Here is a 22,916-nt window from a genome sequence, read left to right as displayed (position 1 = left end):
TGCATAATTACATTTTTAACACGCTTTTATAAGCTTGGGCTGTATGTTTGTTTGTTTGTATGTATGTATGTAACTATGTAACGGAATCTTTGAGCACGATTTTCACCGGTTTCTAAACATCTGATTAACTTGAAACTTTGCATACATCTCAAGAACCGGTGACAATGCAATAATTCGTTAATAATTTCCCATTATCCTTGTTAGGGCCGCCAGGATAAATATATTATTTTCATATATCCTCTATGAGAGTGAACACGATAACTCAAAAACGAAAAAGGATATCAAGATGAAATTTTTATAGCGTACTCAGGACCTAAAAACTGAGGTCAAGTTCGTAAATGAGCAATATGGGTCAATTGGGTCTTGGGTCCGTAGGACCCATCTTGTAAACCGTTAGAGATAGAACAAAAGTTCAAATGTAAAAAATGTTCTTTATAAAAAAATAAACAACTTTTGTTTGAAAATTTTTTTTGTAAACTTCACTGTTTACCCACGAGGGCGTAGCTATGGAACTGCTGAAAGACGAATGTTGCCACTAATCCTGAGTTGGGCTTCGACTGTTCACAAAATGCAAGGTTGTACAGTTGATCATGCAGTCATTTATCTAGGCTCACGACTGTTATTGCTGCTGGACAAGCTTATGTGGCACTTAGTCGTGTAAGAACCTTAGACGGTATTCGCATTGAAGAACTTGATTGCTCTAAGTTAACAGGAAAAACCCCGTGCAATAGTGATGCTTTAAATGAGATGAATAGATTACGAAACGATTCGTAATACATTTTAATACCATATATCCACAAAAAACTAATTGATAAATCGTACTAAAAAGTATAAAATAAATAATAGTTTAAGAAAACTAAAAAAACACGCTTTTATAGCAAATCGAACTAAAAACTTAAAAATAATTTTTAATAACAAAGAGTTTATATTACCGTAGCAGAAGGTTATACAATCAATCATAATTAATTACTTAAAAATGAAAATATAATAAAATTTAAGTTACAAACAGAATTATTAAATTCAGAGTGAAAAGCGTGGGGTGCATTTCACTACATTTCCATAACTCTCCACTCATAGATAGTTGACAATAGAATGATTGTATAATCTTTAATATGTCAAGCACCCCACGACTTTTCACTCTGAATTTAATAATTCTGTTTGTAACTTAAATTTTATTATATTTTTATTTTTAAGTAATTAATTATGATTGATTGTATAACCTTCTGCTACGGTAATATAAACTCTTTGTTATTAAAAATTATTTTTAAGTTTTTAGTTCGATTTGCTATAAAAGCGTGTTTTTTTAGTTTTTTTAAACTATTATTTATTTATTTATGTGTTTCTTAGCTTCACAATGTGTTACTGTTGTATTTGTTATATCTTCACTTCGTGTGGCTTCCTTAGCTGATTGGCCAGCTAATTCGTTGCCTTGTATTCCTTGGTGTGCTGAGATCCATGCTAGTACAACACTGGAACCTTGATTTGTTGTTTCGTCTATGAGTTGCTGAGCTATATGTACTAGTGAATGGGTACTATTCTGATTGCTGATGGCTTTCAGTGCGGAGTTGGAATCGGAGTAGATGACGTTCTTGGTTTTGTAATTTTTTGTTGTGATGATTTTTAATGTATAGATAATGGCTGAGATTTCACAGGTGAAGATGGAGCACTGGTTGTTCATGCGTTGGGTGGATAATATTCACTGATTCTGTTTATGCAAAAAACTTTACTTTACGACTCTTTCCAAAAAGAAAACATAAAAAACTTTGGTTTTTGACACTTTTACGATATTTTTATAGTATTTTATTACATTTACGTCATACAAATTGCCTTGTTGACTACACAGTTGACACACAACCGCCGGACTACTTTAAAGCCCTTTATAAGCAGGTAAATTATTTAATACCCCTTACGGTTTGCGTTTTTATACCATGCATATATGTAATATGAAAGGTATACTAAGTTTAGTCCCAAATTTGTAACGCTTAAAAATAATGATGCTACCAACAAAATTTTGGTATAAGTGTTCATAAAATCACCTAATTAGTCCATTTCCGGTTGTCCGTCCGTCTGTGGACACGATAACTCAAAAACGAAAAAATATATCAAGCTGAAATTTTTACAGCGTACTCAGGACGTAAAAAGTGAGGTCGAGTTCGTAAATGGACATCATAGGTCAATTGGGTCTTGGGTCCGTAAGACCCATCTTGTAAACCGTTAGAGATAGAATAAAAGTTTAAATGTAAAAAATTTTCCTTATAAAAATAAACAACTTTTGCTTGAAACATTTTTTCGTAAACATCACTGTTTACCCGTGAGAGCACCAATTAGGCGGAAATTTTATAGTATGTACCATACTTGAATATCAGTTATGTATGTGTCACATGTATGTATGTTTAATGTGATAAAGAAATCAACACTGACTATGCATGGTATTTCAACAATTAATTCAGTCAACTGTTTGTTTTCACTTGTTATCATATAAATCTTATATTGAAGGTGTGCTTTATTATGTAACAAGGATAATTTTCTTGAGTTTAATTTGGAAAACTAATATTCATTAGTTAAAAGCATGACAAATATTTTCCTATAAAGAAAATTATAACAAACGGCACTCGTTTTTCTGTAAAATACATTCAAAGTGTGTTTTTTTTTTTTTTTTTTTTTTTTATAAGTGATTTTCGAAAAATTTGACACTCAATTTTCGTCTAATTTTCCCAAGCTCTAACATAATCCACCAACAAAATTTTTAACATTAGTCTTAAATATTTCCGTACATTCATTTTTTCTGCGAATGTCCTAAAGAAATCATTAGGTGGTCATACGATCTGTACTTTCATGAAGATATCGCTTTATTTATCGGTGGACCTCATATTTTAATGTAAGAGGTTCAGCGAGCCGGACGAAAATTTGAACATCCTAATTCTTTAGGTTCCTTTTATTCATTATATCTTAATGTTTCATGATTTACTTAAAAATGTTATTTTAAAGAGATTTTACTGCATTATTGTGTTCTATTAGTACGAATCTGGTAATTACATGTGCATATAATTATTAAGTAATCAAGGACGTATTTTTTCGTACAAATTTATTGTAAATAATTGAAATCAAATAAGAATAACAACTAAGCCAAAAAATAAAAAAAAAAAAAATTCCAAAACAAATTAATATGCACTATAAAAAGTAAAAAAATAACGATAATATAATGATAGTTACAATTATTGTTATTTTTGGAGTTGGTGTCAGCCAAGGAAACAAGTCTGACAGAACAGATTGCTACATTAACTTGGCTGACACCGACTCCAAAAATAACAATAATTGTAACTACATTATATTTTCGTTATTTTTTTACTTTTTAGTGGATATTAATTTATTTTGGAAAAGTTTTTCTTTTGAAATCGGTTTTCTTCTTTTTATTTTTATTTTGTGATTTTTAGTGAATCTGAAGTACACTTATTTGTCACTAAAAAAGAATCATCGAAATCGGTTGGCGTGATATTTTATGGTTTTCTCATAGATGCGGTTATCAGAACTAGACCAAAATGAAATGGGACCACACGGGAAGCATTAGCTTTCAAATAGATAAAGAACCATCAAAATCGGTTCATCCAGTCAAAAGTTCTGAGGTAACAAACATAAAAAAAAAATACAGTCGAATTGAGAATTATTTAATTGTTAAAGTTCAACCCAAGAAGAGGATCCTTTTTATAAAACTCATAATAAATTACAAGAAATATTGATATCTCAAAATTTAATAAATGTCCAGCTCTGCTTTATATTATTAAAATGATTCACAAATTATTCATTATTTGTAATGATAAAAAAACAAAACATGCAGTTAGTCCAAACGCTAGAACAAATAATTACATTCTTAAAAGATGTTTTTCCAAAAAGTATCGTGATTTAAACGCATTTTGACCAATAGCTCCGATCAGTGAAGTAGCTCGCTTTGAAGAGGTCCTGTATCAAATTTAGTTGGGGGCCCAAATAAAGGGTATTGATTTTTTGCAAAAGAAACAAAAATGCTTACCTTAAAATAAATAAATTAAAATAAATATTTATTGATTATAAGTTATCACTTCCTCCCAGAAATTAAGCTAGCCAAACAATTCAAATTAAATAAACACTTTTCTTGTCCTTTTTTCGGCAAATTGATTTATTAAATCATCTATAGTTGAAGACAATTTCCGTTTTTCTATAATTTCTGCCTCTATATACAATAGTGACAAGTCTGATAGCCGTTCCTGTCTCATCGAAATCCTAATTTTTTATCAGTTCTAATTTTGAAAAACTTCTTTCAGCTGTTGCGGTTGTAACTGGAAAGTCTGCCAAGAATAGAAAGCATGCTGTTATTATCTCCGGAAAACTGGATGCAAGGCTGTTGAGTTTTATCTGCAATATATCCATGAGATCCAATATTAATTTTTTATTTAAAAAAACAGTTAAAATGGGCATAAGTAGCCATATCTGGACCCCATGACCTTTAAATGGATCTTGAAAATCCGTGACGGAAAATTGTGCGTATGCACTGAAAACTTTTTAATCTGACTTCTCTGTTCAAAGCTAGAGTCAAGAAAACCAAAAATTTCCATGTTCAGTACAAACTTCGCGCTTAAAATGGTCATTTCTTTTTTTCCACACCTCGGACAGCAAAATGAACCAAAAATTCATGATCAGTGCACAAAACAACGCCTTAGAAAAGTACTTTCAGCCATTTCGAGTTTTTTGTGCTCGAAAATTGCTAAATTTTTATGTTAGTGCAAAACGCACATAATATATCGTTTCCAATTTATTTATGCAAATTAAATGCCTGTAAAATTAAAATTATTTGTCTAATTTTCTTAATATTTGCGTCTACCACCCGGACTATAATTATTGATTAACATAATTTGTGAAATTAAATAATATTTACTCGAAAATTTGTAAAAATAATATCGCAATGGGTGTCAGTGATTTTATTGGGAGGCCACACGAAAAAAACCTTTATATTTGGTTAAAATTTGAATTACCAAATAAGCTATTTTACAATTTTTAGACCAATTTAATCGTTAAAAAACAAGGTATAGAAATTCCGTACACAATTGGGCGTTGTCTGTATCTAATGCACCTCTAATATCAATAAAAAAACCTTGAATTTTGATTGATTGACATTCATACTTATTTCTAGAGTCATATCTTGGCTCTAAAATGAAAAATCATCCCTTTCTAATAATGGGTAAATAATCTGAACTATATTTGTAGAGATTTTAGATATTAGAACTTCCAAAAATGTTATGGTAGATTAACGATTATAAGGAATTCTGTATACGTAAATTATGTTTTTATTGAAAATATATTGAAATATTATACCTAGTATCTACTTATCAATAATTCGAGTGCTTGATTAAAATTTCGATTGGAAATAAAAAATTTATTTTACATTGTCGGCACAATCTGAGAGGCAAGTCAATGTATAAGCTCTTTTGGGGCCTGTTTCGCTTTTAGTTTTGAACAATTTAGAAAGATATATTAGTTGGGTAAATTTACCGGATTTTGATAGTCAATGTTGAAGAATTTTGGGAGAAGGCAATTTTTTTTTTTAAATACATTTCTTTTGTTGTAGAAAATACAGAAAGCGTTTTTTTTCTCAAAATTGAGGTGTTGTAGGTGTTACTTTTTTATGATCATAAGTAATATTTTTTCCAGAATTTCCACTCAATTCCTGCACTTATCGAAAAGTTATTAGAGAAAGTTGAAAATGTAAGGTTAGTGCAGTTTTCTTGAGATTTTCTTTTTTATTCGTCTCAATCGAATGAATAGAAGCAGAGATATTCAAAAAAATGTTACCAAAATGTCATCAAGAGTCCACAAAAAACCAGTATGGCGTATGGCGTAATATTTAATAAATTTAGCTAACTTATCGAAAATCTATACATTCATAAAATATTATTACTTAATAATAATATGCAGGCCCGTGTGCAGGAATTATCCAAGGGAGGGGTTCAAGCTTTTGTTCGCCGTGTTAGATCATAAAGTCAATAAAACAAGAGTCTTTTTCGCGTAAGAGAACATTTGATTAAGTTAAAATTTAATATTAAGTTAATTCTACAGATACAGAAAAAATCTTTCCAAAACTCTGTGCGCATCGACTTCTACAACCCGATATATATTGAGCGAGGACTAAACCTTTTAGCCGATCTTCAGACATTGTCTATCTAAGGTATGTTTTGGGACGACGCAAGGTTGAAAAGAAGCGTTCATTCGTCGCTGTTGCCGCAGACAAAACTGCCAGAACGCGAAGCATTTAGCAGACATTCGGAAACGCATCTTTATTTCCAATATCGAGTGCTTTGAATGAATTTTTGGCACTCCGTCCGGCAATGCGTTTTCGCTAAAGTTGAACTTCGTCGACCCAGATGTCAAGAGAATCATCGTGCAAAATTAAATATTCTAGTTCAAAAAGTCGAGCAAGAGTTTTGATCAAAATTTTTCATTTTATTGAGAAAGAGCCAAGTTAAATTTGATAAAATATTGCGACGGTTCAAAATTCGATCTATAATCTTCAACTGAATCAGTCTGTATATTCAAGCGTTGAGTCTGTTGTGACATGAACCTTGGCTTCCGAACTTCTATGTCGAATTTATCGCCGATATCGTTCAAATTTTTGAAAATTTTCCTGAATTCTTCTACTCTTTCAATCAAAATATATTTCACAGCATCAGCTAGTTCGATAGCCTAACCAAGATCCAGGTTTCTGTTTGAAGTACTTGATTCAAAGACAAAATAAAAAATGTACCGAGCTCAAAATATGCATGGATACCTGGTTCGTCAGTAGATATGCGTCTCATAAATGGATTCATTTACAGGACTATATTGTTAGTTCAAAATTTATGTAGACAAAATTTAGTGTGTTATAACCACGATTTTAAGGAAAACGCCGCCGAGGGCCTAACAATATATTGTTCTTGGTGACGTCATTAAAATTCAAAAATTAATTTTCTCACACAATTTTACTAATTGAATAGGATTTTTTCTTTCATTAACCAAAACCAAATTCGGTCTAATCGTATGAAACTGGGCGTAAACAGAGCGTTTTATATTCGGTACTTTTAAAAACGTTTCATATTTCTAAACATAGCATTATTTATCTCGCGATTAAATATTGTTATTTTTTTTTTAAATAAATAATTACATACTTGAGTCATAATGAAATTATCTGAGCCTCTTTTATTATCATTTTTATCATGTGACGGTTAAAAAAAAGCTATAGGCTAGCGTAAGTGTAAAAAAATGATTATTTTAATTGATAAACAATTTGTATGTGAGTGTGTTTGTCGATTGATTTCAAAAATACCAATATTCTAAGAAATATTGTTATTTACTCATACGCTTGTGTAAATTTTTAATGTGACAAATTGACGCAAGACCGGATCAAAAATGGTGACTATAGAAGCAGGTGTGTGGATACCATTTGCTACAATTTCAACATTCTGGGGTATTATTGGTATTGTTTGTCCATTTTTTGCTAAAGGTCCAAATACTGGGTACGTATATTATTTGATATTTATGAAATTAGAAACATGTAAATTGGAGTACCTAACTTATTAAAATGGCGATCGAAATGAGCTTCTTATAAATTATTGTAGATAGTATTACTGTTATTATGTGACGTCAAGATTTAGTATTTCGATTTTGTTTCAAGGTGCAAATTTTACTAAAAGTCCCCATGCACGAACAAACAATTGGCGCAATAACGTAGTAATTGAGATTTTTGCGCTGTTTCAACTCACCAGAACGCATTTAAGTAGATACGAAAACCAAGGCAATTTTAAATTAAAAAGCTTGATTTTTTTTTATATGAAGTTAGACTAAGTCTAAATCAATTCTGAAAATTTTAGGGTAGGGTTGTCCGATTATTTAAATAAATAAATGACTTCAAAAGTAGGAATATTTAACATTAATTTTGTGGTAAAACGGTAGATGGATAATATGTTTTCATAGATTTTTCCATAACTAGTCGGTGGAAATTTAGCTTTCGATTTTTCGAAAACCAAGTCAAATATAAAAAACTTTAATTGTTATTTTTCGTCTACATTCATGAAGTTATAACAAAATTAATCATCAAACTTCAATTTCAACCCTAAATCTAAAATTGCTTTGGTGCTCATATTACCTTAATCATATACTTTTTTACCTATATCTTTATTACATTTTCTTGGCCAAATTTACACAAGGCGCCGTCCTTGGGCAATGGCAAAAAATGCCACCCTAAGTTTCTTCAGCTAGTTTTGATCCAATAAAATACATATACAATTTGGACTAAAGAGAAAAATTCCACGCAGATTCAGATTATTTTTTATCGTTGATGTATGCTTATGAATTCGTCATTTATTTCAGAAAGCGTATATGAATCAGAATTTAAAAATTATACGTTTGGTTGAGAATATGTTTGTGAAATTCAGAAGTATAAATTTTTTTCGTCATGTTTATAAGATTAACATTCATACTCTTCGGATAACCGAAAAATATCTCAAAGTTTTTGTTTATTTTTAGGGTAATAAGAACCTGCCTAATATTAACAGCTTGCTGTGCGTGGCTTTTGTAAGTACTGAAACATTTATTCATTAAAATTAAATTATTTTACTTAAGAAAACAACTTTTTTTTTTTTTTTAGTTGGGTGGTAACTTTTCTTGCTCAATTGAATCCATTAGAAGGGCCATCGATTAAAAAAGCAGCTCATTTAATGCTTGCTTGTAATTGGGTAAGTATATACGTTTATTTTGTTAAGATATTCTCGTGGTAGGTGTTAAAAGAATCGCCCTGAAGCGATTACTCCGAGAGGTTTAAATATCAGTCTTAACAGCTCAAAATATTTAAAAACTCTAGGTTTTTACTAGACCGGTTAAGTATCTGAATGTTCGGTAGTCAAGTTCGCCCGCTTAACATAAAAATACAGAATGTTTTTTTAAATTTTCAACGATTTTGTGTTTAAATAAACATTTCTTACATTCTAGGAATTTAACTTAAATAACAATAGTTACAATGAAAATATATGTTATTTATTGCTTTAATCACAAAAAATATACATTGATAAAAAACTTTTTTTTCTTATAAAAAACGAATCATCTACAAAAAATATAGGGTTTCGTTTGAAAAAATTAATTTGGGCCCCATTTAACCTAGAACCTATCGACCTAAAAATAATCATGCATTTGAAATACATCCAGACTTTTAAGTGATCAAGCTTTTGTTTCGAACCATTTTTATTACTTGACTTATTTTTAATTTTTTTGCAAATGGTAAGTTTAAAAAAACACACCTTTATTTATAGAATGGGTTCGCATATAAATCCAGTTTGCGAATGTATGAACGCGAAACGTAACTTACCGGAATTATTTGCCTTTTTCTTTTTTAGGGTAACAAAATAGATCCAAACTGCAATGATCCAATAAAAAAATAATTATATTAATTTATAAAAAAAAATTGTAAATATTTATGATTTGTATGTATGTAAAATTTTAAAATACATGACGCTTTTAAATTAACTATTAAAATGTAGTCCTTAAATTTCTTTTCCAGAACTTTCTTTATTTAGATAAAATATTATAATTATAATACCTATATATAAAATATTTTCAGATTACCCTACCGTAAATTGGTTTAAAATTTGTAAAACTACCCGTCTATTTTCGAGTAAAAGATGTTACAAAAATCGACTAATAAAGGAAAATGAAATAACAGCTCGCATTTTGTTAAAATCTCTTGGAATGTGTTTCTTAGGTGTCAAATATCATGAATAACGGTAGAGTTAATGGCACAAATGTTTCTATTTGTTAATCAACAATAAATTTTTAATTCAATGAAACGATCAATTTTTAAGTCAAGTGTTTGTCAAATAATCGAAAATTATTATAATATATAACGTATAAGTAATTCAAGTTGCCTATTTATTAATATTGTAAGTCAACTTTAACAATAACCGTTACATTGAATTTATTGTTTATTAACAAATAGGAACATTTACTCCACTAACTCATGCGTTATTAATGATATTTGACACCTAAGAATCACATTCCATGTGGTTTTAGCAAAGCGAGCATTTTCCTTTATTTGAACATCTTTAACTGTACTATAAATAGCTAAAATATCTTCTCGCCCTTGCTCTGCCTCGTAAGAATTCGAAGTGAAGGTAGCTTGAAATGTAAAGCTTTAATATTGATAAAAATACGATTTTGATGCGGTCACGGTGCTAATGAATAATTTACAACATTTAGGATTTACGGGATCGCACAACTAAAAAGGTTGAGAAACGGTACTGAATTTATGATGTATTAGGCCGCCCAAAGTAGCTGGAAATAACCGATTTTATGAATTTATTCAAAGAAAAAAAAAAGGTTTTGGCATCTAGTTTAAAACCCTTCTAACCCTTCTTGTGCTATAGGGTTGCGTTAATAAACGCTTTGTATACATAAAAAAACGATTTTTGGCCAATATCTCAGAAACCATCAACTTTATGAAAAATAGTTTCAAAAAAAAAAAATTGCCGAAAATTTCATTCCCTAAAAAAAATTTAGAATCTTCAGCCATTTTTCCGAAAATTATGCAAAACGGATAAATATATACGATTTTATGCTTGTTAACAATATCTTGAAACTAATTGATTTTACAAAAAAATTTTTCAAACGCAAGTTGTCGGAATTTTTTTTTCCTAAAAAAATATAGAATAAAAAATTTTATGCTAATTAACAATATCTTGAAACTAATTTATTTTATAAAAAAAATTTTCAAACGAAAGTTGGTGAACAATTTCGATATCTTTAGCCGTGTTCAAAACGATCAGTTTTATATATATTTCTCGTTAATTATCCAATCATTTTCGAATTATATGTAAAAAATCCTGAATTTCGTTGCAGGGGGTTTTTTTCGGTCCCTGATTGCGAATATGACGATAAAACAACTGGAGGTAGTTGCGCGCTGGTATCGACGTCGTCTATAGAAATTACTACCCGATCTTTGGCAGGTTTAAAATTTAGGCTCCTTCAATAGTACCCATATGTGCTGTATCATCAAGTTTATTGATTTATCCAAATTTCTTTTTGCTCTCAGTTTTAAATATTTCATCAATAACTTTGGAAAAGTTATGGAATAAATTTTATGCAAAACCATTTTTTTTTTCATTTAAAATTTATAATTAAAACATACCCCTGAGTAACAAAAAATCAGAACTTTTACACATAGTTCGAGGATAATGATTGGATAATTAACGAAATATATATATAAAATTGATCGTTTTGAAAACGGCTAAAGATATGGAATTGTTCACTGTACATTTTTTTAAGGAAAAAAATTTTCCAACAACTTTTGTTTGATAATTTTTTTTATAAAATCAATTACTTTCAAGGTATTACAAATGTCCATATTTGGCCGTTTTTCATAATTTTCGGAAAAATGGCTGAAGATATCAAAATTTTTGATTTTACATATTTTTAGGGAATAAAATTTTCGACAATTTTTGTTTGAAACTATTTTTCATCAAGTTGATGGTTTCCGAAATATAGGCAAAAAATCGTTTTTTTATACGTATCGTATACAAAGCGTTAATTAACGCAACCCTAGCACTTTTGAGACTGCGCGTTAGATGGGTTTATAATTAGATGTCGAAACATTCCTTTTTTTTAGTTTTTTTTTTTGCCTTTGAATAAATTTACGTAAAACCATTATTTTGAGCGGACCATATATTATAGAACTCTAATTACCGTGAATATAATAGTACGGTTACCATGGAATCAATCAAAAAATATTTTAATGGATCAATCAATAAAAATTGTAATTTCAAAAGTTTTGAAAAGTCTTTAAAAAATTTATTTTAAAATACTTTTATGAGTCGATGAGTCGATTATTCGATATAACAATTAATCAAGTAAGATTTTTTATTAATTGAAAATTAGATATATCTAAACATGTTTTGATTGGTGGTAATATTAACGCCAATATAAATTATATAAATTATAATTTAAATTCGAGTTAAAAAGTTTTCATAAGATTTTGATAACTGTATCGATGTTCAAAATTTCGCTCCGATTTTGAAATATTTAGGGTGGAAGGATGACTAAAAACTTTTGGGGTAAACCGTATAAAAAAACTCGAGAATTATCGAAATGAATTTAATATTTTTTATCGATTTATTGAACAGGTAAGTATTCAAATTGTTATATTTTTTTATAGTTGATATTCTAACCTATTTAGACCAAAAAAATGGGTGTCTATAAAACTATATTTATTTATCTTATATATTATTACTCTAGCAAGTTTTTTTTCTGTCCTACTCTTATCTTCCTTATTTCTTTATCAAATTCCATGATTCATGCCTCATTTTCAAGCTTATTATGTCTAGGTTTGACGAAAAATATACTCACGGTCTAAAACTGTACCACTTAGGAAAAAACACGCTAGACAAATAATTTGAACGAAAAAATATTATAAATTTAAATAATAAGTTTATTAGGAATTCATTTTAGTTTATACAGATGCTCTCCTAATACTCTAGATATATAATTACTATTTTTAATACATGTTCTCCTAATATTAATTCAAGAACTTTTGATTTTATACACCACTTTTCCACGACATTTGTTGTTTGTTATTTTGAGCCACGGGTACAGGATAGCCACCACGGATTACTGTAACTACGGGATTGGAGGTCCTCACGGGTCGAGCTAGTTTTTTAAATTTTTCTTGTAAGGAATTATTCAATATATTTTTCATACGAAGAATTTCTACAGATTGCTGCGATGGTACTTTTATGCTAATATTATTTTACGCATATCAGTAACTTTAAAAATATTCGAACAAACCTCAATCTAGAATTATTTTGTAATGAATTTCGAAAAGAAATTGAAAATGCCACTTTGTAAAAAAATTAAACATCTTGAAGAAATGGGTATCATTTCGGATGATTTTCAAAATGACTTAAACTTATTAACGTTTGAATTATTTGAATATGGTAAAGATTTTGAACAATATGGTAAATTGAATAACATTCAACGCCTGTATAAAATGGCTGAAATATGCCCTAAATCTACCATGGAACCGTAAGTTACACTAAACCTTATTTTAATTTGACTACGGGAGTTGTTCCACAATTTGGTTAGTTGACCATTTTATTTATGGTTAACATACAATTAAGTAGGTACCTACCACTAAAAAAATTACAAATTAAAAACATTAATTGCATATTTTTATGTATTGTACATACATTAGGGCTGACTGACCAGCTCTGTTCTCACATTTAACTGATTGACTGTCATAACTGTTATTTATTTATATGCAATATATAATTTGTATAACAATTTTCAGATTTAGTAAATTCATTTAAATACCACGGCAATCGCAACCGTTTTGAAGGCATATTTCTGACCCCTGTTCTACCGTTCACTTGACTAACTGCAGTATGTGTGCGTACACAACTACTATAACCAATCCCCAAATAATCAGCTTTAGTAAATTCAGATAATTTTTTTTGACCTGTCTCTTAGGCCCAATAGAAAATACTGCCCAAATAATTTAATAAGAAACCGTAATTTCTAGATGGAAAAGAAGCCTTGAAGATGAAATATTCAAAGAAAATTTAAAATTAATTAATCCAACTATAAAAGAACGAGAAACATTAAAAGTCGAGCTTGGATGTCCGGGGGATGTTGATTACCTTCCTGGAAGTTTGAAAAGCAATCAACTAAATAAACCAACTTTTGGTTACAAGGATAGAACTACAATTCAAGTAAAAAGCACAACTCCAGGACCAGGTAAACGTCAATGTTAAAAATTTTTTTTTTTTTTTGTTGTTTAAACAAATATGTGTTTTATGTCCTAGGAACTTATGGCAAAGGTCATATACCTGATCAATTATATCAAGAGAAAAAAGGGCAATTTGTCTCATTTTCAAATATACCAGAATTTGAAAAATATCAATGTGGACGAAATCCTTGTAAAATACTTTCGTTATTAGCACCGAATCAATATTGTCCGGTTGATAAAACAGCAGTTTCAATTCGTTTACCTACGAAAAATGTTAGCAAACGAGGTCCTTATGATTTATTTACAGGTATAAATATGAAAAAAATTGAAGTAAATATTTATTAGCATAAGAGTACAAAATCAACCATATTTTCGTTCTAGGGATTCAAAATGATAACTGGGACCCAAAAGACTTTTTAAATGAACCCGATTTTTGTATTTGTTAGGTCAAAATTACCTTAAATACAAAATTTCATCAAATTCACTAGCTGTGGGATCAAATTAATTAGAAAAATTTTGTTAAATTTTCATTTTCAAGAGTAATTCTAATTCTTAAAAACCTAAAAATCGGATCCTTTGATTATTTGACGTGAAGTTCCCGAGATGCCGCAAAAAATCGTATTGGGGAACGTACCCTAAAATGATCCCCCTAAGAAAAAATATAATTTATAGCAAACTATTCGAGATATGTGTAACGTAGGAATACTTTTGGTTACTTTATGATGGGGGATCATTTTACCTATTATAATTTTACATACAAAATAAGGATCATTTTAACATATATAAAAGGGATCATTTTTGACCCGTAACTACATATTTGAATATCGTCATAAAACTGACCTTAAAATTTATTATACGCCTAACAAAATGTTTTTTAACATAAAATTATTAAGAGTCAGCAGAATCCGAGATTAAAACAACCAGCCGGCGAAGAGTAACTTAAAACAAAGATTCACTTAAAACAAAGAGGAATCGTTTTACCCTGAGGGATCATTATGTAGCACTTTACCCTACGTAGAGAAATTTCCCGGTTTGATTTCAGTTGATAGTTCTGCAGAAACTTGTCGGTCAATCACCAAATGAATTTGTTTATTGTGTTTGTTTAGTAAAAAAGGAGCAATGTCAAAATAAAACGGAACTAAAAAAAAAAATGATTGAAAGTAGAGGAAAATATAAATTGTAGCTGGAGGGGCTCAGCCTCATTATCCATTTATTAAAGTTGAAAGTTTCTATTTTGTCTTGTAGAAGTTTCTTTCATTTCAGCTTCTTATATTCCATTCCAAAATTTCTAATGCTTATAATAAGCAAGCAAAAATTTGAGTAAAATATCTCGAAATCATCTCAATTTCATCAAAAAAAAAAAAACCTTTGACAATTTCCAATTTCATATCAGAGTCTGGCTATACTTATAAAATTGTAAGCTGTTTCAATCCAATATGGTAAGGGCATCTACATTGCCAAAGCGATAATATCGGTTGTTTCAGATGTTTTATTCAAAACTGAAATCTAATTTTTTTTTTCAATATTTAGGCCCAAGAACAAATGAAAACAATAAATCATATTTTGGACAATCAACTATAACAAAATCTTACTGTTCCAAAATATTTTATGAAACAACAAAATCATCTTTGGATCAACTTCTAAATGATCCAAAAAATGCGAATAAAGGAAAATTTTTCAAGAGTTCACGATTTAAAAATTATGTTTTTGAAGTTGATCCATTGGAAGATAATCAATTTTTGATAAAGCCATCTCCAACACCAACAACATATAATCCAGTTCATCCAAAGTGAGAAAACTTAACTTTAAAGGGGTTCGGCTGTTTGAGCAAGTACGGGGAATGTGCATTTTTTTGCGGTAAATGATAGTTCAAAGTCCCTTGATCACAATAAACACAGTTTTGGGGCCTTTTGCAGGGCAAAATTTTGAATTATTTCATTTTAAAATTGTGATTTTTAACGTAGTACCTTACGGAAGAACACACAATAATGTTAATTGTACAATAATTAATCAGTGATTGAGCTTTAAAAAAATTTTCATTATGAAGAAAATTTATTACAGATTCGGTTTATGCAAAAAAAAAAAAAACATTACCTTACGGCGCTTTCCAAAAAGAAAACATAAAAAATTTTGGTTTTTGACGCTTTTTCGATATTTTTAGAGCATTTTTTTACATTTACGTCATACAAATTGCCTAGTTAACGATATTTTTAGAGTATTTTCTTACATTTACGTCATACAAATTGCCTATTCGACTAGTCACGTGACAGCCGAACCACTTTAAAGGAGTAAAGACCTAAAGACCTTAAACAATTTTTATACCATGTATATATGAAATATACATAGTATATTAAGTTTCGTCCCAAGTTTGTAACGCTTAAAAATATTGATACTACGAAAAAAATTTTGGTATAGGTGTTCATAGAATCACCTAATTAGTCCATTTCCGGTTGTCCGTCCGTCCGTCCGTCCGTCTGTGGACACGATAACTCAAAAACGAAAAAAGATATCGATCTGAAATTTTTACAGCGTACTCAGGACGTAAAAAGTGAGGTCAAGTTCGTAAATGAGCATCATAGGTCAATTGGGTCTTGGGTCCGTAGGACCCATCTTGTAAACCGTTAGAGATAGAACAAAAGTTTAAATGTAAAAAATGTTGCTTATAAAAAAATAAAAAACTTTTGTTTGAAACATTTTTTTGTAAACATCACTGTTAACCCACGAGGGGGTTAATTATGTGCAAATTTTATAGTATGTTAATTAATATCAAAGTGAATATCTTTTGTTATTTACGTGACGTCAAAAAAACAAACGATTGCGCATCAACACTTGCGCATTATATGAGAATATCAGTTAAATATGTCAGATATGTATGTATGTGAAATGTGACAGAGTTATCAACACTGCCTATACATGGTATTGCAACAATTAAATCAGTCAATTCTTTGTTTTCACTTGTTTTGTTTAAATTTAGGTCATCTTATAAAGATAAAGTCAACTGGTATCCTTTTAATTCAACAAATTACAATGTTAGACCAGATACATTTGATCCAATAATACCTGGACCTGGTCGATATGTTTCGACACGTAAAGCTAAACTAAAAAAATCATGGCCATTTCTTACAAAATATACGAGAGATTATTTTCAACCACCAAAGCCATATAATAGTTTCTAATGTCATTTTTTTAATATACCTTCTTGTAAAAACTTTATTCGAAATAATGCAAAATAAAAAACTATTTAATAACATTTTCGCAAGTTCTAAGTAATAAGTGTTTTTTCATCGTAGCTTTCGCGTAGATAAAGTTGTAATTCATCTGTATGTTCAATTTACACACACTTTTCTCGGTAATTCGATCTCCGGTTTAATCACTTTACATCTCGCCAATGAAAATAATCTAATGAAATTAGATTTGATCTAATGAAGTTAGAGACATGTCCAAGAGAAATTAATACAAATTTTACGAATTTTCATCTAAGTAAAAAATTCTAACAATTTGCAAACGTTGCTCTGACGTGAGTCTGTTCATTAAAGCAAACCAAAGTAAGCACAAAGCAACTGTCCAAAATCAAATTCTAAGAAGAAAGTACTTTTGCATTTTTTGCAAAAAAAAAATTTGGTATAGAAGTTCATAAAACGAGTTGGAATCTTACCTAATAAGGGGGAGGGGAATTCGAGAAATTCTATGTATGCTTACGTGAGGGGAGGGAAGGTGGGTAAAAAATCTTCAAAATTTTGATTACGTAATTAACGAATGGCCCCTAAAAAGTGAGGTTGAATTCGTAAATGAAAAATATTGGGCCGTAGACCCTATTTTGTAAGCCGATAGAGTTAAAACAAAAGTTTAAATGTAAATTTTTCCTTTAAAAAATAGACACTTTTGTTACAATACTTTTTTCGTAAACATCACTGCTCACCCGTGAAGACGCAAATTAAGAAAAAACTTTGGTATCCAAAACTATAAAAGATAAGAATTTGCAGGTAGCTTAAGCTAGTGGTCTTGTAAAGGATTCTCGAAAAAAAAAATCAAGAAAATATTTACGCAAATTTTCCAAATTTTTCTATGTGCATATTATTAAAATATAGACAATGAATAACTTAAAGTACAAAAATTTTATTTATTGGTCAATCTACGGACCCGGACGTTTGAAACGAAGCGTTGCGTGCTGATCTTATGCAATATCATTTTTGTTTACAATTTTAACCATATCTCCAATTCCATTGGTCGTATCAACAGGAATAAAGAAAAGAAACATTTGTTTTCTCATGTAGAATAGAATGGTATAAAATTGTTTGGTAAATTTTCAATCGTTTAAAAGCTATGGCCGTATAAGAAATTAATTTGTTTATAACAAATCCCCCCCCCCACTCTGATCGATGAGCAAGTTGAAAATTAGGATTCAGCGGGTCAAAATACGTTAAATACACTCCTTGTTCGGTGGGACTTGTAAATGCATACGAAACCCATTCAGCGCCTACACAAAGCTGGTTAGAAGACATTTCTCAAAACTTCTTAGAGCCCGAAGCTTCACAACATCCTGGAATGTCCCTGTGTCCCGTTACCCATACCAGGTTTACATTCATGTGTTTAGCTCATTTACTCATTTAAGGACATACGGCAGTCCTGTGCTACCTTTGACGTTAGATAGACTGAGCTGAAGAATTTAAGAGCTGCTTGGCTGTCGGTGAAAATTGTAATGTCCCTGCACCAAAGGGTGTTCAGTCTTATACATTCACATACCTCATGAAAAGCCATCACTGTAGCGTGTATACAGCGGAAATGATAGACGCAGATCGAGATTTTCAGAGAAGATCCCATAACCCACCCTCTTCTCTAACTTAGATCCGTCAGTGTAAATACGAAACCCACTCAGCGCCTACACTAAGCTGGTTAGAAGACATTTCTCAAAACTTCTTACAGCCCGAGGATTACATTTAATGATTATATGTAAATAACTATTCTTGAATTAAAAAAAACTACTTAAGATCTTTAGTTAGATTATACGTCACCAGAGGCTATTTTTCTTTTGTTTTTCATCTACATTCATAGAAAGTTCTATATTGTATATATATATATTTAAAGAAAAATGCAAATAAGCATTTTTTAACACACTGCATCATATAATACTCTTGCATTTCCACAAACATTGTACATCAGAGGTGGTGGTGACAATGCTTGTTGTATACACATAAAACGTAAGGGGGGTTGAAATTCATTATATGTATACTTACTATAGTTTATAGTACATGCACCCTACACGTTATGGCGCTGCAATCACACACAGTTTTCTTTTGGTGGGTGTGTGTTATAGGTACAGTGTTATACAGTTTAATATCAATATTATAGATTTTTCCTCATGTTTGTGATATAATAAAATCAAAAAATATTTTTTAATTAATTTGTTAAAGTGATATTTTTAAAATTATCAAAAATGTAAAAACGAAAATGGATGAAATATTATTAAATTTTGTGTACAATGTAGTGAAATGTTTCATTTTGTTAATGAAACCCTTAAATAATTGTAAAAGACTTGCGCACTTAAAAAGGTATGATTAATAAAAATATATTGAAAATTTTATTTATTTTTTTTATGATTTTCTGTCAAATCAAAATATTTTGTGTATCCTAAATATCAAAATATTTTGTGAATTATTTTTAATATAGGTATACAAAAGAGGGTTGGTTTAGCATGGAAAGGGGAGGTTTTTTATCACATTTGCACAATATTGATGACATTATATTGTTGGGTCAATAAACAATTACGTCACAATTTTTTTTTTCTTACTATTATTCTAAAATATTTTAATTTTTTGAAAATCATTTACTAGAAAGATTGTTTAGAGGATTAAAGAAATATATATACTATAATTGGTTCTTCCTCCGTTTCTATAAAGTATAAGGGTTGGATGAGTGTTTATTTCCGGCTTTTCATTGACCAGGAAAGTTAAGATAAAACAATTCACAGTTTTTTTGTAATATTTTCGTACTTTTCTTTACAATTTGATACGTTTGAAATAATTTTTTAATATTTTTTATTTCTTCAATCATAGGATACATATCAGAATAAATTTGTGAGCATAAATTTGAGAAGTGCAATTTATAGGGTTAAACAATGACCTTCAAATAGTAAATTAGTAATCTGTCAGTCAATTTAGCAACCCCTATGTATATAATATAGCATTTATTCGATATATTCAACTAAAAAAATCTAGGTAATAATAGTGTTTTGTCGATTTAATTTGCATATAAAGTAGTTACTTACATTGTCAAGGACGTTACTCGATTTGGTATAAACTTATTTTTTAATTTGAAATAAGTAAAATATTCAAAAATTTGTTTTTAAAATATACCTAAATAGATAAATGATCTTAATTAAAAGGAATTGAAAAAAATACATTCGAACCGGGTCTCGAACCCGGTTCGAATCTAAGACACAGACTGTACTAGATTGCACTCTGTGTCTACTGCACTCTGTGTGTTCTAGACACAGAGAGCACTAGATGGGTTGCCATGCACTCTACGTCTAGAACTCGAATGGCCTATTTGGTAGGGCGCTAGACATGAATCCAAGAAGTCCGAGTTCGAGAACTGGTTCGAATGTATTTTTTTCAATTCTCTTTAATTAAGATTACCAGACAAGATATTTATCAATATTTAGTTTACGCTGTATGTATCATACTAAAAATCATCAATTATAATCGAGAGACCATGATGTAAATAAATATCGTATACATGATTAAAAGTAAACAAAAACAAAAGTAATAAGATAAATGATCGTTTGCACTTAGACTCAAATCGGGCAAAAGCCAATTAGTAAGGCTTTTGATTATCTTTTATAACGGGTATTTTTTTAGAAGTCCACTACTTTAAATTAAAGTAAAAGAAAGGAAAATATTTTTAATATCAATGAAACTGGCTTTATTGGAAAGATTTTATACTATTCATGATTGAGTATGATTTTGGTCAAATGGAATTTCGCCAATAACTCGCCGAATTGGTGCTCAATAGAATTGAATAATTGACGACAAATGGCTCAAAACCAAAGGATTACATTCTCACTGCTCATTTTTAATTACGTAAGCTGCTGATTTTCTTATAACTAGTAAATATTTCTTGAGTCAATAATCTTAATACTTAATTGAAGAAAATAAGTTTTTGACTGCTTAAAAATAGCAAGTAAACATCTTCTCGAACTAAGAAAATATTTTCTTGCCCTCATATTAAGAACATATTTTCTTGCAACTAGTACTTTTTTTTTAGCTTGTATGAAAGCTAATATCGTGAAAAAGTATTGTGTAAATGACCAAATTAGACTGAGGACAAATTAATTGAGTTACTCATATATTCTTATTAATCTTACTTAATCTCGAATTTTTTTAGGCCATACACAGACCGTAGCCCAATATGTAAGGGTGTTTTGTTAGAGGCTTACACCTTTGAGTTGACAACACTCATAGTTAAAAAATATGGAAAGGACACAAATGAGTGCACGGAAGATAAAGATCACAGAAGATGAATCTGCCAAATACATTATTTCTTCCTTATCTGTGCGAGAAACATTCAGAGTGACAATATATCTAAAAATTATAGACAGGACTTGTGGTTGAACTTCAATAGAGGCGAGAATTATACAGCAATTTTTACAGTAAATTTTCGTTTTCAAGCAATTTGATCAATCTGAACTAAAGAAGTTCAAAATATAGCAAGTTTGTTCGTAAAGATTCTGATGATTTCTGATCTGATGAAAGGTGGTTTTTTGAAGAATGTATCCATCTACGTTCTTATTTAACAAAGATAGATCGAGCCGAGTAACTGCCTAGGACAACCAAAGCGATTTTACTGGTTCTAAAAAATAACCAAAAAAAAGTCTCTATTCATAAATTTGTATTAAGAAGGCGCTAATTTTTAAGACTCCCTAAAGGCGCAAAATTCGTTAATCCCCCTCTGTTGAAAGCAAACAGTTGCTTTGTATTTAGTTTGGACTGCCATTTCATAATGAACAGATACACATTAGAGCAACGCTTGCAACTTGTTGAAATTTTCTATCTTTATAAAATATTTTAATGAAAATTTATGAAATTTTTGTATTAATTTCACATATGAAAGTCATTTGTCTACGACAAAAAACCAGAATGGGTTGAACATTTTGAATAAAACATTCGACAAATTATTGGTGAAATACGACCGTAATTATAGCGAAAAGTGTGTGAAAATCGAATATCCAGATTGTGCCATTTACCATATGATTAAAAGCATTTTCAAAAATTAATTGTATAAAATTATTATTCCAATACAGTCAGTCTCCCTGATATTAAAAATATTTTTCTTTGTTCTATTTTTAACCGACTTCAAACAAAAACGGAGGAGGTTATCAATTCGACTGCATTTATTTCTTTTTATGTGTGTTACCTCAGAACTTTCGACTGGGTGAACCGACTTTGATGATTCTCTATCTGTTTGAAAGCTGGTGCTTCCCGTGTGGTCCCATTTCATTTTGGCCCAGTTCTGTCAACGACATCCATGAGAAAACTATAAAAGTCGTATTAAGTATGTGCGCGGTAAATGCCAAATAACTCAATATCACGCCAACCGATTTCGGTGATTCTTTTTTTAGTGACAAGTAAAGTAAGTGAGTGTACTTCAGATTCACTAAAAATCACAAAATAAAAAAAACTTTCAACAAAAAGAAAATCGACTTCAAAAGAAAGACTTTTCCAAAACAAATTAATATGCACTAAAAAGTAAAAAAATAACGATAATATAATGTAGTAATTATTGTTATTTTTGGAGTCGGTGTCAGCCAAGCTAATGTAGCAAACTGTTCTGTCAGAGTTGTTTCCTTGGCTGACACCGACTTCAAAAATAACAATAATTTGAACTACATTATATTATCGTTGTTTTTTTACTTTTTATAGTGCATATTAATTTGTTTTGGAATGTTTTTTTGAAGTCGGTTTTTTTTGTTAAAAGTTTTTTTTAATTCTTTGTTCTATTTTAATTTGTGAACTTCTTAAAAGAAATACGTTATCTTATAATCATTTTCTTGAAAATTTAACGCTTCAACCTCTAATTAAGCCATTGATATATTTAAATTAGTAAATGAACCAAATATTAGCGTCACTAATTCATTGATTTTCTAATA

At 29.8% G+C, this 22,916-nt stretch overlaps 3 protein-coding genes across 3 annotated transcripts in view; all 3 read left to right on the top strand.

The window, feature by feature from the left end:
* The first annotated feature begins 7,276 nt into the window (after positions 1 to 7,276).
* Positions 7,277 to 9,512, top strand: LOC123293856 (V-type proton ATPase subunit e 2-like). The gene is made up of 4 exons (XM_044874814.1): positions 7,277 to 7,520; positions 8,530 to 8,577; positions 8,651 to 8,738; positions 9,393 to 9,512. Exons 1-4 carry the CDS (start codon positions 7,414 to 7,416, stop codon positions 9,435 to 9,437), a joined length of 288 nt encoding a protein of 95 aa, XP_044730749.1. The 5' UTR covers positions 7,277 to 7,413; the 3' UTR covers positions 9,438 to 9,512.
* Positions 9,513 to 12,913: 3,401 nt separating this feature from the next.
* On the top strand, positions 12,914 to 14,116 carry LOC123293053. The gene is made up of 3 exons (XM_044873769.1): positions 12,914 to 13,068; positions 13,565 to 13,779; positions 13,848 to 14,116. Exons 1-3 carry the CDS (start codon positions 12,914 to 12,916, stop codon positions 14,114 to 14,116), a joined length of 639 nt encoding a protein of 212 aa, XP_044729704.1.
* Positions 14,117 to 19,292: 5,176 nt separating this feature from the next.
* The window catches only part of LOC123293839, a 75,720-nt gene continuing 72,096 nt past the window's right edge, over positions 19,293 to 22,916 (top strand). Inside the window, exon 1 of the mRNA XM_044874780.1 lies at positions 19,293 to 19,320. The gene's annotated coding sequence lies outside the window, so the exon portion shown is untranslated. The remainder of the gene's footprint in view (positions 19,321 to 22,916) is intronic.

Source organism: Chrysoperla carnea, chromosome 2 (assembly GCF_905475395.1).
Source record: "Chrysoperla carnea chromosome 2, inChrCarn1.1, whole genome shotgun sequence".
Lineage (NCBI taxonomy): Eukaryota > Metazoa > Arthropoda > Insecta > Neuroptera > Chrysopidae > Chrysoperla > Chrysoperla carnea.
This window is presented reverse-complemented; position numbering and strand designations above follow the sequence as displayed.

Bases quoted from the DNA above. Each gene is read 5' to 3' on its own strand.
- LOC123293856 (XM_044874814.1), top strand. From the start codon at position 7,414: ATGGTGACTATAGAAGCAGGTGTGTGGATACCATTTGCTACAATTTCA. The intron at 8,578-8,650 runs GTAAGTACTGAA...TTTTTTTTTTAG, and splicing joins GCTTGCTGTGCGTGGCTTTT to TTGGGTGGTAACTTTTCTTG. The intron at 8,739-9,392 runs GTAAGTATATAC...TTTCTTTTTTAG, and splicing joins TAATGCTTGCTTGTAATTGG to GGTAACAAAATAGATCCAAA.
- LOC123293053 (XM_044873769.1), top strand. From the start codon at position 12,914: ATGGGTATCATTTCGGATGATTTTCAAAATGACTTAAACTTATTAACG. The intron at 13,069-13,564 runs GTAAGTTACACT...CGTAATTTCTAG, and splicing joins CCTAAATCTACCATGGAACC to ATGGAAAAGAAGCCTTGAAG. The intron at 13,780-13,847 runs GTAAACGTCAAT...TTTATGTCCTAG, and splicing joins AAGCACAACTCCAGGACCAG to GAACTTATGGCAAAGGTCAT.